General features: G+C 36.5%; 1 protein-coding gene across 2 annotated transcripts in view; it reads left to right on the top strand.

The window, feature by feature from the left end:
- Positions 1–10,355, top strand: part of st3gal4 (ST3 beta-galactoside alpha-2,3-sialyltransferase 4) — a 28,893-nt gene extending 18,538 nt beyond the window's left edge. For both annotated transcript variants that reach the window (XM_044118627.1, XM_044118628.1), the window contains exons 8-11: positions 1,554–1,743; positions 2,204–2,341; positions 9,877–10,029; positions 10,117–10,355. In XM_044118627.1, coding sequence (XP_043974562.1) covers positions 1,554–1,743; positions 2,204–2,341; positions 9,877–10,029; positions 10,117–10,206 — 571 coding nt within the window. In that variant the 3' untranslated portion in view covers positions 10,207–10,355. The remainder of the gene's footprint in view (positions 1–1,553; positions 1,744–2,203; positions 2,342–9,876; positions 10,030–10,116) is intronic.
- The last annotated feature ends 2,027 nt before the right edge of the window (positions 10,356–12,382 follow it).

Here is a 12,382-nt window from a genome sequence, read left to right on the forward strand (position 1 = left end):
TTTGAAAATATTACTGCACAAGACATGTCAGTGTAAGTTTACAAATTGGTAAGCCAATATGCCTGTCCTCAGAAATCACATTAAGGTTTACAATAGTTTTGTTTCCTTGGTGACAGATCTGTCACTAAAAATATGAGAGCATACTGATCTCTCCTTCTGTCCTCATATCCAACCAATGTTACTTCACGTTTCTGAGATTGGGTGACAACTCTAATGAGTCTAACATTTAAAACTCAAACACATCTTTCTCTATCAATACTTTCAAGCTCCTCATTGAAGGATCCCTACAGAGGACGCAAATGTTTGCTTCTTCAATCTTGGGGACTGTTTAAATTAGTATTGCTTCTTTTATTGTTTGAATCTAAAAGGATCAGTAAGCTAAGATCTTTACCTTTCTTATTTGGATTCTTCTTCAATATGACAGATGGAACCAGCACCCTCATTACTAAAAGCAAAGCCACAAATTTATCTATCCATCTCTCATTCCTACCTTATATCAACAAAGATGGCCTCTGTGGGTAACATTCTGCCTTTTTTCTCCATTGAGATACACAATCTCAGATTTCCAGTTGTTTTTCTGTGAACTGTTCCAGTGAATGATGCTAAAGGTCGTGGCTTAAAGAAGTCAGCTGAGCCACATCATCAACAGTAACAAAGACTGAACCCTGAGGTTTCAGGGTTTCTGTTTTTCAGTGATAAAACAGAAATCAAACTGACCTTTGGCAGTCAACTGACCCATCAAATCAAACTGACCTTTGGCAGTCAACTGACCCATCAAATCAAACTGACCTTTGGCAGTCAATGTTTTGAAAATAGTGGCAATTGGAGCCCATTTCAAGAAAAAAATCCTAGAGAATTTCTTGTATATTGATAATCGTATCTGCTAGACATGAAATTGCAATAACTTGAGATGGTTGCCAGTCTAGTTTACGAAAAACTATGCACACACACTTTGATGTGAGAACAATTTGGACCAGTAAATTAACCTAACATGGGTATTTTGGACGGTGAGAGAAACTTTGAGTGTCCAGAGAGAACACACACATTAATGGGGAAAACATACAAACTCCATGGAGTGAGTTATTGTCAGATATTTAAGCCCACCACCTTCTCTTGCTGCGAAGTCACAGTGCAAACTGTTATGGTTCAACAGTATTTTATTGTTTAAAAATGGTTGTTTATGTATTTTGATGATTTATTATTTAGTTAAAACACTCAAATGAGTTTTCAAGTAGATATGTTTGGACTTTTATAATGAATGCTAACATTTTGTAGCAGTAAATCGCATGCAGAGCTTTGCTTGCAGCTTTTAGTTGAAAGTGGCATGAGCAGTTCTTGAATGGAAGTGTTGGAGCCCACAGGTGTTGTCATTTCATCAGAAGTGAAAATGAAGGTGTATATTGAGACAGGAGGAAAATGGAATGAATACCAAGGAGAAAAATATGACTTATAAAATGGAGCCGATTAAAGGAATGCATTGAGAAAGTACATTATTAAAAGAATATTTCTGACTAAAGATTTTTATTCAAATCCTGAATTCTTCCATGCTTTAGGTTGAATGATGCTCCTGTAAGAGGCTACGAGGAGGACGTAGGAAACAAGACCACCATGAGGTTCTTCTACCCTGAGTCCGCCTCCTACAACCCTGCGTTGCATAACGACCCGGACACACTCATGGTCCTAGTGCCTTTCAAACAACAAGACCTACGGTGGCTCAAAGAGATAATCTATGATGAAAAAAGGGTAAAGGATGTGTGTATGTGTGTGTGTGAGAGCACGCACAATCTCCCACCCTTGCATTTGAACTCTATTCAACTTTCCTCTTTGTCTCAAAACGGTCCCTAAAATCTTGCATATATGGAAGAAGTACTTACTAGGGTAAACCTGGGCAAAGCCACTGCTATTCAGAGTTAATAGTGTTTCCATCGCAGACATCCTTCACTCTGTTGCTCCCGGCATCTCCGGCCTCCTGCTGCTAATAGTTGCAGGGTCATTACCTGCTAATTTGCACATCGACTCAGTGGCCTGCAGACATTAAGTTCAATTGCATCTCAGTTTGCGTACGTTAAATGCTTCTTCCAAGCGAGTAGATGTCGCTTTAAAGAATATGAATCTTTCTGATGCTTTTGCTTTTATAATGTCCTATTTTTTTGTTTGTTTTTTTTTTCCTCTCAATCTCCCTCTCCATCTGTTGCCCTCAAAGGTTAGAAAAGGTTTCTGGAAACCCCCGCCCCAAATCTGGTTGGGTGACGTAAGCAAAATCCGAGTGCTGGACCCCCATTTTCTGCTCCAGACAGCAGATAAACTTCTCAAGATTCTTTCTTCTCAAAAGGAAAAACAGGTGAGGGCTTTCTTTTATCTAAATGTTTGTAGCATAATGGAAATTATGAACTTATACTTAAAGCCTTTAGTTAAAATATTATTCAGGTTTATTTATTCACTTGACTGTTGCATTGTGTTTTGGTCAAATTTGATTGGTTTTGTCATTTAATCAGATTAAAAACTCCCAAAACTATTTATTTATTTTGGTCTAAAATTTAATTCCACTTCCCAAAGGGACTCAAAATACACAAAATTACAAAATATTAAAACTTTTTTATTGTTGTTTTTTTTTCTGCAGAGGTACATCCTGATTGATTTTCCAGTAACATATGCAGATGGTGGTTCAAGGGAACCCATCTTTGCTCTCGTTACTGCAGATACCGGCACTTGCTAGTCTTAAGAGTTATGGACTAATCCCAAAAAAGTAAAAGTCCCCGACTAGTTTGCAAGAAGCTGTTAAGTTTGTGTTTTGCATTAATTAATATTAAATTATTATTGATAGGTTTTTATCAATAAGCTGTTACGAGGCATGTTAACTTCATAATTTTCTTTTTTAAAAGTAGTATAAAAATACACTTTCCTACTCTTGCACATTGATATATTGAAAACTCTCTACCATATAAATAGATCTGTACTGTCTGTTTTGAGGAAAATCTGTTCACCTTGTAAGCAATTATTTATGAGCACCAGTGCTGACCTTCACCACCTCTATTCCAAACCTGATCTCGAGAGATGGACACGTTTTAGTCCACACACACTCACACACACGTTGTGTTGTGATGTTGACGCACGCGATCCATTTAGAATCAGGTTGGCTCTGTGACTTTTTGTTGTTGCACACTCCAGTGATGCCAAAATGGAGGCCTTGACCATAATATTCTGTTCAGATGGCCGTGCTGTGGCTCAGCTGTATTCTAAACTCCAGTTTCCCCACAAGAACCTTCTTTCTTTTTGCTTCTTTTTTGTTTTCCACTTGGTCATCACTGTTTCCCACATGAATGTTAAGAAGGTTGGATGGATTATTCCCTGATTAGCCACAGTTTCCACTAATTTGTCTTTAATTCTGTGTATAAATCACATTGAAACACAAGTTGCTTGAAATTTTGGCTACATATTTAAAGCTGAAGTTTTGTATTTATAAATACAGTACAACATGGTGAAGATTACCTTCTGCTTGTCATTAGTGCTTCCTGCTTTTTTGGCTACATAGTAAAACCATGGCTAATTCAGTTTCATAGCAAGAATTTTGTATAAATTTTAAACAGATGTTTCTGTTTTTAGCATTTTCTTTCAGTGCTAAGTCTATGTATTCTCTTTATTTTATTATTTTGTGGTAAATCTCCTTATTTGGGACTAATTTTTCCCCAGATTTGAGTTTGAACTGATTAATGGTATAAAAAAATTGACAAAATAACTATTAAAACAAATACAAGTAAAAGGATTAAGTGCATGGTTATGAAAGAGCAACTGTTGTGTAAACCTTACTGATCGGATTTGGAAATCCTGGGCCTTAAGCTGGATTTCATTACACATATTTGGACTGAATTCTCTCGTTTCCTTTCACAACTACTTTGCTTCGTAAAGCTCGTGTACCTTGTTTTTTTTCTGCTTATCCCCTCTGTTCTGGATCCTTTCTGTTGAACAGTGACTCGGGGTTGTTACTCTTTTGGGCTGCAATGCAAACACAAGTGGTTGGTGAATAAGAGGAATGAGCAGTGGGAAGACGGAGATCCTACAGGCAGTCAGCAGGCTCACCCAACAGGACCTCTGCAACATCTGCACATACTGTACGGGAAGGGCCAGAGTGTGAGGAATGTGGGCAGGAAGAATGGGTTGAAAGATCCTGATTTTAAGTGTTTGGAAGGAGAGGGACTTGTGTCTAAACTAAGGTTTAGAATTTGACAGGACACATTTTTTTTAATCTTTTTTTTTTCTTTTTGCAGAATCTGTGATTAATTTAGCCTTTTTTCTTGTGCGTCTGTGCCAAATGGAAAGGAAGTTTCTGGTGTGTTGAAGCCTCACGTGCAACTACTTTTTTCCCCTTTCACTTTATCTGTTGCAACATTCACACACCACCTCTGTTCCAAACCTGATCTCAAGAGATGGACACGTTTTAGTCCACTCACACACACACGCTGTTGGGTTGTGATGTTGACATACTCTATTCACTTAGAATCAGGTTGGCTCTGTGACTTTTTGTTGTTGCACACTCCTGTGATACCAAAGTGGAGGTGTTAACTATAATGTTCTGTTCAGATTGACGCTTCTGCAAGAGGCATGGCTTAAAAGTTTGATAAAGGCTTTATTGGCAACATCTTTCTGTGAACGTTTTGAGTCAGATAATCTGGTCACTAGCAAGACTCTGACTGAATTACCATTTCAGTGTGCAGTGAAGTTTTCCATTTGCTTCGGGTGCGTTGCACCAGAGATGACCCATGTCCTGCGTCTAAACGTTGCAGGACAACTGTGGACATGGAGTGCCCATGTCCTGGGCACCGAAGGCCCTGGACATGGGCCTTCAGTGCTGGATTTGAGGATCCTGATTAACCCAAATATGGGAGGTCAAGTATGTTACATCCTGGATGCTTTCTTGTTGAATGCTCCCTTAAAATAATAGGCAAGGTATTTATTAAAATGTTTCAAATAAAATTAATCATGTATAAAATAAGCAATTTATTGAATCCTGCATGTGTTTTTCTGTTTTCTTTTCTCTTTATAACATATGTGGTGACACAAATGAATAGACTTCCTTTGTGTTTTGCTTCTGCTGGTTTCTTGAGGCTTTGGTTGTATCAGCAGATTTATTCCAGCTATAAGATGCCATCTATTGCAGCATGTGGTTGTCTTTAGTGGTCTGTTAGTGATGCCGTTAACCCCCTTTTGACTTTTGGGCGTTTTGCATGAAGTTTTCAAAACAATATCATCTTAAACGTGTGCAGTTCTCTCTCCAAACAGATTACCAGTCAAGAGAAATGGCAAAAATAAGAATATTGTTTTGAAGCAGCATATGCCAAAATTAAATTATCTTTATGTGGTTGTTTGAAGCTGAAATAAAATAAGCAATAAAATGAGTTTTATAGCCCTGCTGTTATAGGCTGCTTAACAGGTAAACAACATGAAGGTAAATGATCTGCTGCTCTTCTTTATCGTATGCATGTTGTGTGTGTAAAAGTTTTTCCTACTCTGAAAAGTCTTGTCGTCTTTTCTTTCTACTTTTTTGATGTCTCCAGAATTGTTTACCATGCTGGCGGTGATACAAACCCAAAGCATGATTAAATCACCCCTGTTTAATAGTTGAGGAGTTGGTACCAGAAAGCTGTAAAATGTTTTAAACAGTCCATTTCTTTCCATTTTTTGTTCCAAGAAGTTAAACTGTCTTGCCGCCTTCTATCGTGGATTAATAAGTCTCCTGTTTTTTATGAAACGTTGCCTCACTTTACCTCACTAAGCAAGCATCTTGTTTGTAATATTTATTAATGATTTGAATATTTTTGCTGACATCAAGCAACCTTTGTTCCTTGTGAATTACGTTGGCTTTTGTCTTTATCCTCTGTATGCTATAAAAGCTATAGGATTCCTATTAAAAATACTGGCATGAGGGAGAAGTAACAGCTAATTTTAGGTGTTAGAAAGATTGTCAACAAACCTGGAGGAATGTAGAGATCACTTTGAAAACTCAAGAAAGTCTGTCTCCAGAGGTTTTTATTTTGTTGTTGTTTGAATGTGGTGATCTCTTTTTGGGTTGGTTTTTGCTCCGATAATTTTGAGGTTTTGTGGTTTATCTAGGGCTGAATGCATAACAAGAAAGTTTAGAAACCTTTCCTACAGCTTTTTAACTGACATATATAGGTTCAATTGGCCTTTGTAAGTAGTTCAATGTAATGCCCGGAATGCCGACCTGTCTAGTATTCTATTCTCGCCCTTTGACTGCTGGATATCTGCGGAAGAACAAGTGTGCTAGATAATGGTTAGATGAACATAACGCCAAGCTATCTTTGTCTTCAAAAAATGTGCAAAAAAAGATTCTACTGGTACTGCAAATGTTTATCCATAAAGGTAAACTGTGACTTTTGACCAGTTGCTGATGTGTGAAGTTCAGTGTATAGGTGTATCAGGTTCTCTTATTCAACAGCAACAAAGAAAAAAAAAATCCACTATATCCGATAACTGCCTAAATGAGTGTGTAAACATAAAAAAGTTAGCTTAGGCAGGATATCAGCTTTATGGAGGGGGAAACATTCCACTGATGCTACGTGCATCAGCAAGGCCAGCAGGACAAAGCAACTTATCAGCAACCAAGTCCCTTTTTTAGAACCATTTAATAGGAAGCAGCAGAGGGAAGAAATATTACCGGAATAATGCTGATCATCTTCTGCAAGATGTCAAATGAGTGGGGGAAGTATTCTTCGCTCTCAATGGAGAAGTACTTATTCATCTGGCAGTGTCTTTAGTTTTCTTTTTTCTTTTTTTTTTTAGGGACATTTATAAAGATGATCCACTCCACAGTAAGATGATGATCTGCTTTACTTATCATATAATTGTGCTTTAGTTTGTTTCACTACCTGTGGATAAACATGACTGAACATCACCAAAGATTTGTCAGCCCTTCTTCATGAACTTTTGAAATGCTGCCATCAGGCAAACAGTTCTGTAACTTCAAAAGCAGAAGCACCAGAGAGCTACACAGTTTAATGTTTCACTAATATCTGCTGAAGAACAAATGCAAGCTAGGGGCAATAACACTTAAAAAAAAAAAAAAGCTTGTCACTCCATGTGTTTATGTCATCCATCCAGTCGGTAGACTTTATTGTGCTTGTAATGCACTTAATAGATCTAGATGTAGCAGTTTTGATATAGTTGTTTCTTCAGATACTTTTCTGTAATTCAAATATTGAATTCCTGACAGTTATATTCTTGGATCAGTTCAGTAATTTAGCCTTTGACACCACATATGAGCACACATTCAGCATAATGCCTGATTTAGCTTGTTTACTTCAAAATGTTCCTTTTTGCTTCCTCCGGGAGTGGGCTGGTTCCTCAGCTGCTGGATTACTGTTGGGTTCAAACTTGGTGACGGTAAACCCGGGTCAGATAAGGCTGCCCCACCTCCCAAATCTCCTATCTTCTGAGCCAGTTACTGTTGTATTTTCTATTGGACTTCCTACCATCATGCCCTCTCTTTGCTTCAACTTTGCATACGATTTGACCTTGTAAACGTCACTCATGAGTAATTACTCTTATAACATCAGTTAAATGCTGATGAAATGATGCATACGTTTATTCTGGGACTCGCACGTGTTTGAGATGAGGGATGGTTTTCATTTTGGACTGATAGTCCTGTAGTGTCATTTATCTCGGAATGTTCTATACTGGACCCAAAACTTGAGATAAAGGGAAAAAAAAACACATATCTACTGCCAACACAGATCAGTTCAACCCTCTAAATTAAACAAAACTTTTTTTTTTTTTTTTTTGTTCTGACTGGAAATGTGGCAGTTTGCAGTGACACAAAACTGGACTTTGAGCTCCAGCTGAGGTCAAATGGTCTCAGAGATAATTGTCAAAATATTTTCTCTCTCTTTTGACAAGATAATCGGTGCTTTACAACATAACTGTGATATGTGTAATGGTCATTTTGTTTGTTCATTAAAGTCACCAAATTTGGATATTCACCCTAAAGCTGCAAAAAATGGAATCTTGACGAGGTTAATCAAGTCCCTAAGAATAGAAGGAAACATGGGAACCTATATTTTCTGCCCTTTGTCTCCCTGACTTTTATTATTTCAAACTGATGTTTATTTTATGATACCGACCTTACTTTATTTCTGAAATTTGTATTGGTTGCTTAATTCTTGCACAGATTTGAAACAGGACAAATTTGAATGGACATGTTTCTGTACTTTTGGAAGCACCACTAGTTTTTGTTTTTTGTGGGGAGGAGGGGTTGCAAGCTGTCTTTCCACTAACAGTTGTGAAACAGTTTGACATCCTGTTTTAGTTATGTTGCAGACTTACTCTGCAGCAACAGATTTAGCTGTGTGTCATTCTTAAAAGTATCAATTTCCAATTTTATGTATTGTTCCTTTCAAACAGTGTTTGTACTTGTAGTTCTGTTTTTTGTTTTCTTTATAGTTTTCTTTCACAAGTATGGTTCTGTTGCACTTTTCATAAGACCAGTTATGTCCAATGTGCAGTAATTTTGAAATATGTTTAATTACTAGCTCTTGGCAGTGGAACATTTCTTCTTGTGGAGCCGTTATTGAGCATTTGCATTCAGATGGTTTTTAAAATGTTTTTGGTGGATGTGGTTCAGGACCACAAATCTATCTGGAATTGAGATACATATTTTGTAGACTAAAATAAACTGCACACCGCCTTTCAAAACTATTCATATCTCTTTAGCGTTTTTAAGTTATGTCACATAACACACACACACTTGTATGTATTTTATTGGGATTTAATTTATTTGGATAATACAAAGTATGCATATTTGGGAAATGGAGAGAATTAGTTTTTTTTCCATACAAAAATTTTGAAAAGTGTTTACATTTATATTCAGCTCCCCGGAATCAGGTTACAACTGTAAACCTTTCAGCTTTGTCTTAAACAGTTTTGTGCATTCAGAGTCGGACTTCTTTGCATGTTGTATTTGGTAAAATGGCTGAAACACAGAATGGAAGGAGAATTCGTGTGAAACATAAATTTTCAAGGCACGCTTTTTGGATTTTAATTTGGTGAGATGTTTGTAAAGGGCAAGTCATTTTTCTTTTACTTGATAATTTTTCTCTGTTTTATGATTATCTGTCACATAAATGTTAAAACACACTGAAGTTTGTGGTTGTCACGTGACAACGTGAAATGTTTAAGCGGTGTAAAACCTTGGGAGCTATGAACTAGTGACCTGCAGATTTATGCTCAATAATTTCAGCCATATGTTAATTTGGTTGAATAATGAATAAATGATAAACAATAAATAAATGAATAGATGTTTATTTTGAGCCAGTATTTCTTTTGCGTATTTAACCAGTTTTCTTAAGTATCCTCTTTTCATCTTGTTTTATACAAAAGCCTCCAAGTTGTTAAATAGAACAATATCAAACTTGGTGGTTTTAAGACTAGTATATTGTCGTATTTGACAGAGTTATGTACCTACATCTATATTTGGTAATGTCTTCAATATGACTGAAAATCAGTTGGAAAAAGTAAAAAATCCCTATTTACCTAAAAATCTTCAAATTATATTTCTATTTTGAATTCGGCACATTCCAACTGGTGTTCAAGAAGCTCAATGCATCAGCAAGTGCTTCTCTCTACTACCATCTAGTGGTAGATGAGTCATTCCTGAAATCCTGCTAGTAAATGGAAACCATGAATCATGCATGAAGCTTTTCAAAATACACAACAACTCCTTGACTTTTCGCAAGATGTTTTCTTTGCTCATTCTTTTAATTTCTTGTTATTGCTGATGTCAGGATGGATATAACCAAACATTGGGAAATTCTTTAGGAGTGAGTTTATTTTTCATCACTTGCCATCTTCCCTGCTGCCCTACAGGTTTCTGTTCACCCTACTACTGGTATTCTTGCTGTCTATGTTGCGCTTAACTACTGTGATGTGGTCCACATTGCTGGATTTGGATATCCCAGTTCAAATAATCCGCGGCAACTCATCCACTACTATGGATACGATACTATGAAATCCATGAAGGTGGGTGGCGGTCATGGCTTTTCATTTTAAATGTCTTCAGTATATCCATCTATGTCTGAACTGACGATGTTTTCTTTTCTGTTGCAGAATTCCTACCATGATCTCAACCATGAAGCCAAAGCCTTAAAAAAGCTGGAGGATTCGGGAGCCATTTTTTACTTACACCCACATTTATGATAATGCTTTTCCAAGTAAAGTCACATTTCTGATAACATTTATCACAAATATAGATCTTTGGATCTTAATTTGACAAAGTGCCTTTTGGGAATCTTTGCACTCTAAATCTCTCCCTGATACTTTGCCTATTAAAGGTTTCACTCAGGCTCTGTATTTTGCATTTTTTTTTTTTTTAACTTTCATGACAATCTTTAACTCTGGAAACAAAATTGTTGTGTGGGAGACCCTTGTCCCAGAAGGTACACTGTTGATCTGTTACATTATGTCTCAGTTCTTGCAGTGGACTGGATTAGTTCAGGCAGTATGACTGGAAACAACCTTTACAAATCTCATTTGAGGATTTGTGGGTTAGGGCTAGGGGTTAGTTCTTAGTTGATTTTGTTCTTCTAGTTTGAATCAGTTATTTCATCTTCTGAGAACAAAAATAACAATGTGTTAATATAACTAACTTACGTTTAGTTATTTCTTTTGGTTACACTGCTCACACTTGACAAAATTAACATAACTTCTCTTCCCCGTTACTTCAGTGAGTGTTACCAGCTGCAGTTGGCTTATTTATCATGTGGTGATTTATTGTAATTTATTTAGTTCAGAAAAAAAGGCTCCACTGGATTTTTTTGTTTCTTTTGTATGTACAGATTCTGTGCATTTGCAAATAAAAACATGGTTGAAGGAAATTCAGTTTTTTGTCACTGTACTGATATTTCTGATTTTTGACATTAATCGCATTCATTGTTCAGGAAATGGCCACAGCTTAGTGAAGCATATTTGTGTTTTCCATCTGTTTTTTTTTTTGTTTTTTTTTTTCCCCCCCCAGTAGATGAAAAGTAGACGCAGAACAGCAAGGTACATAGTTTAGTCATGCAGCAGCACCTAAATTACTGAAATTCCATATGTATTGAAAACAACATAAACACAAGTGGTGTTAAAAAACACTTTTATACACCCCATAGGTCTTTATTTAAAAAAAAAAAAACTGTAATCAAGATAAATCATAGTTTTTCTACAGGTGATATAGCTTGTACAATTGAATAAAAAAACAATAAAACTTTTTATTGAGTATGCAGTGTGCTTGCTCCTAAACTGATGCTTTTGATTCAGCATTCAGTTTTCCTAAGTCACTTTGATATCAACTATATTTATTCTGTATGACCTAAAATGTTTAGCTGCCCTTGAAGGATTTTGCTATATTTGCCAATTTGCACCACTTGGTTAAATCCACAGTTTGCAGAGGTCACAAGGGTCGACCCAAAAACGGAGAAGAATACTAAGAGCTAACAGCAAAAGGACGCTCCAGGGCACAGTGAAGGTTGTCAAAAATAACTGAAGAAAATGTGAAACCACATCTAGGATATGAACAGGTCTTCATATTAATATAAATATCAAATCCAGCACCAAAGACCTTGTGAAAATACTGGCTGGAGAGTGAAATTATTCACAAACAAATCCTGCACATGAGCCGAGAAGTCCCTCTGCGAGGACTATTCCAAAAGTAGCAAAAAAGCCAGGTTACATTTAGAAAACATGCACAGACACAAATAATGAAAACATTGGCTCTATTTAATCTTCTGTGTTTAATCAGAATACCCATCATTACATTTGTTGGAAAAAGAAAAGGGGGGAAAAGCTTACAAGCCTGACAACACCATTCCAACTGTCAGGTAATGTTAGCATGGGTTAGAGCAACATGTCTGTCTTTTGCTTTAGGAGATACTGATATACTTCACTAAGAAGATGGCACCATAATTAAAGTACATAAAGAAATAGTGGCGCAATATCTCAACACATTAGCCAAGAAGTTAAAATGGGCTTTCTGATGTTGTTACTGATGCGTCCATCCTGTTTATATAGCCAAAAGATTTAAAGAAACCAATTTGGCTTATGAAAAATAAAGTCAATGTTTTGTCTGACCTATTGCCAGAGAATGAGAAGAATTTTTTTACTTTTTTTTTTAAAATACAGTGTATGTAAATACCTGGTTTCAACTCTATGACTACTGTTGCACTTTTTCACTGGTCAAGAAATATAATGCATTTTAAGGTTTTTAGTACAAAAAATGTGTGTGTGCATCTTTTAGTTGTGGAGGCCAAAGTAATGATCTAAGTGGTAGCAAGTTTCTGTAAGGAGGCTGGCAAACCCTAAAGCAGTGGGAGAGCCTTCACCACTAATGAGACGC

Source organism: Gambusia affinis, linkage group LG06 (genome assembly GCF_019740435.1).
Source record: "Gambusia affinis linkage group LG06, SWU_Gaff_1.0, whole genome shotgun sequence".
In the NCBI taxonomy this organism is placed as follows: Eukaryota; Metazoa; Chordata; class Actinopteri; order Cyprinodontiformes; family Poeciliidae; genus Gambusia; species Gambusia affinis.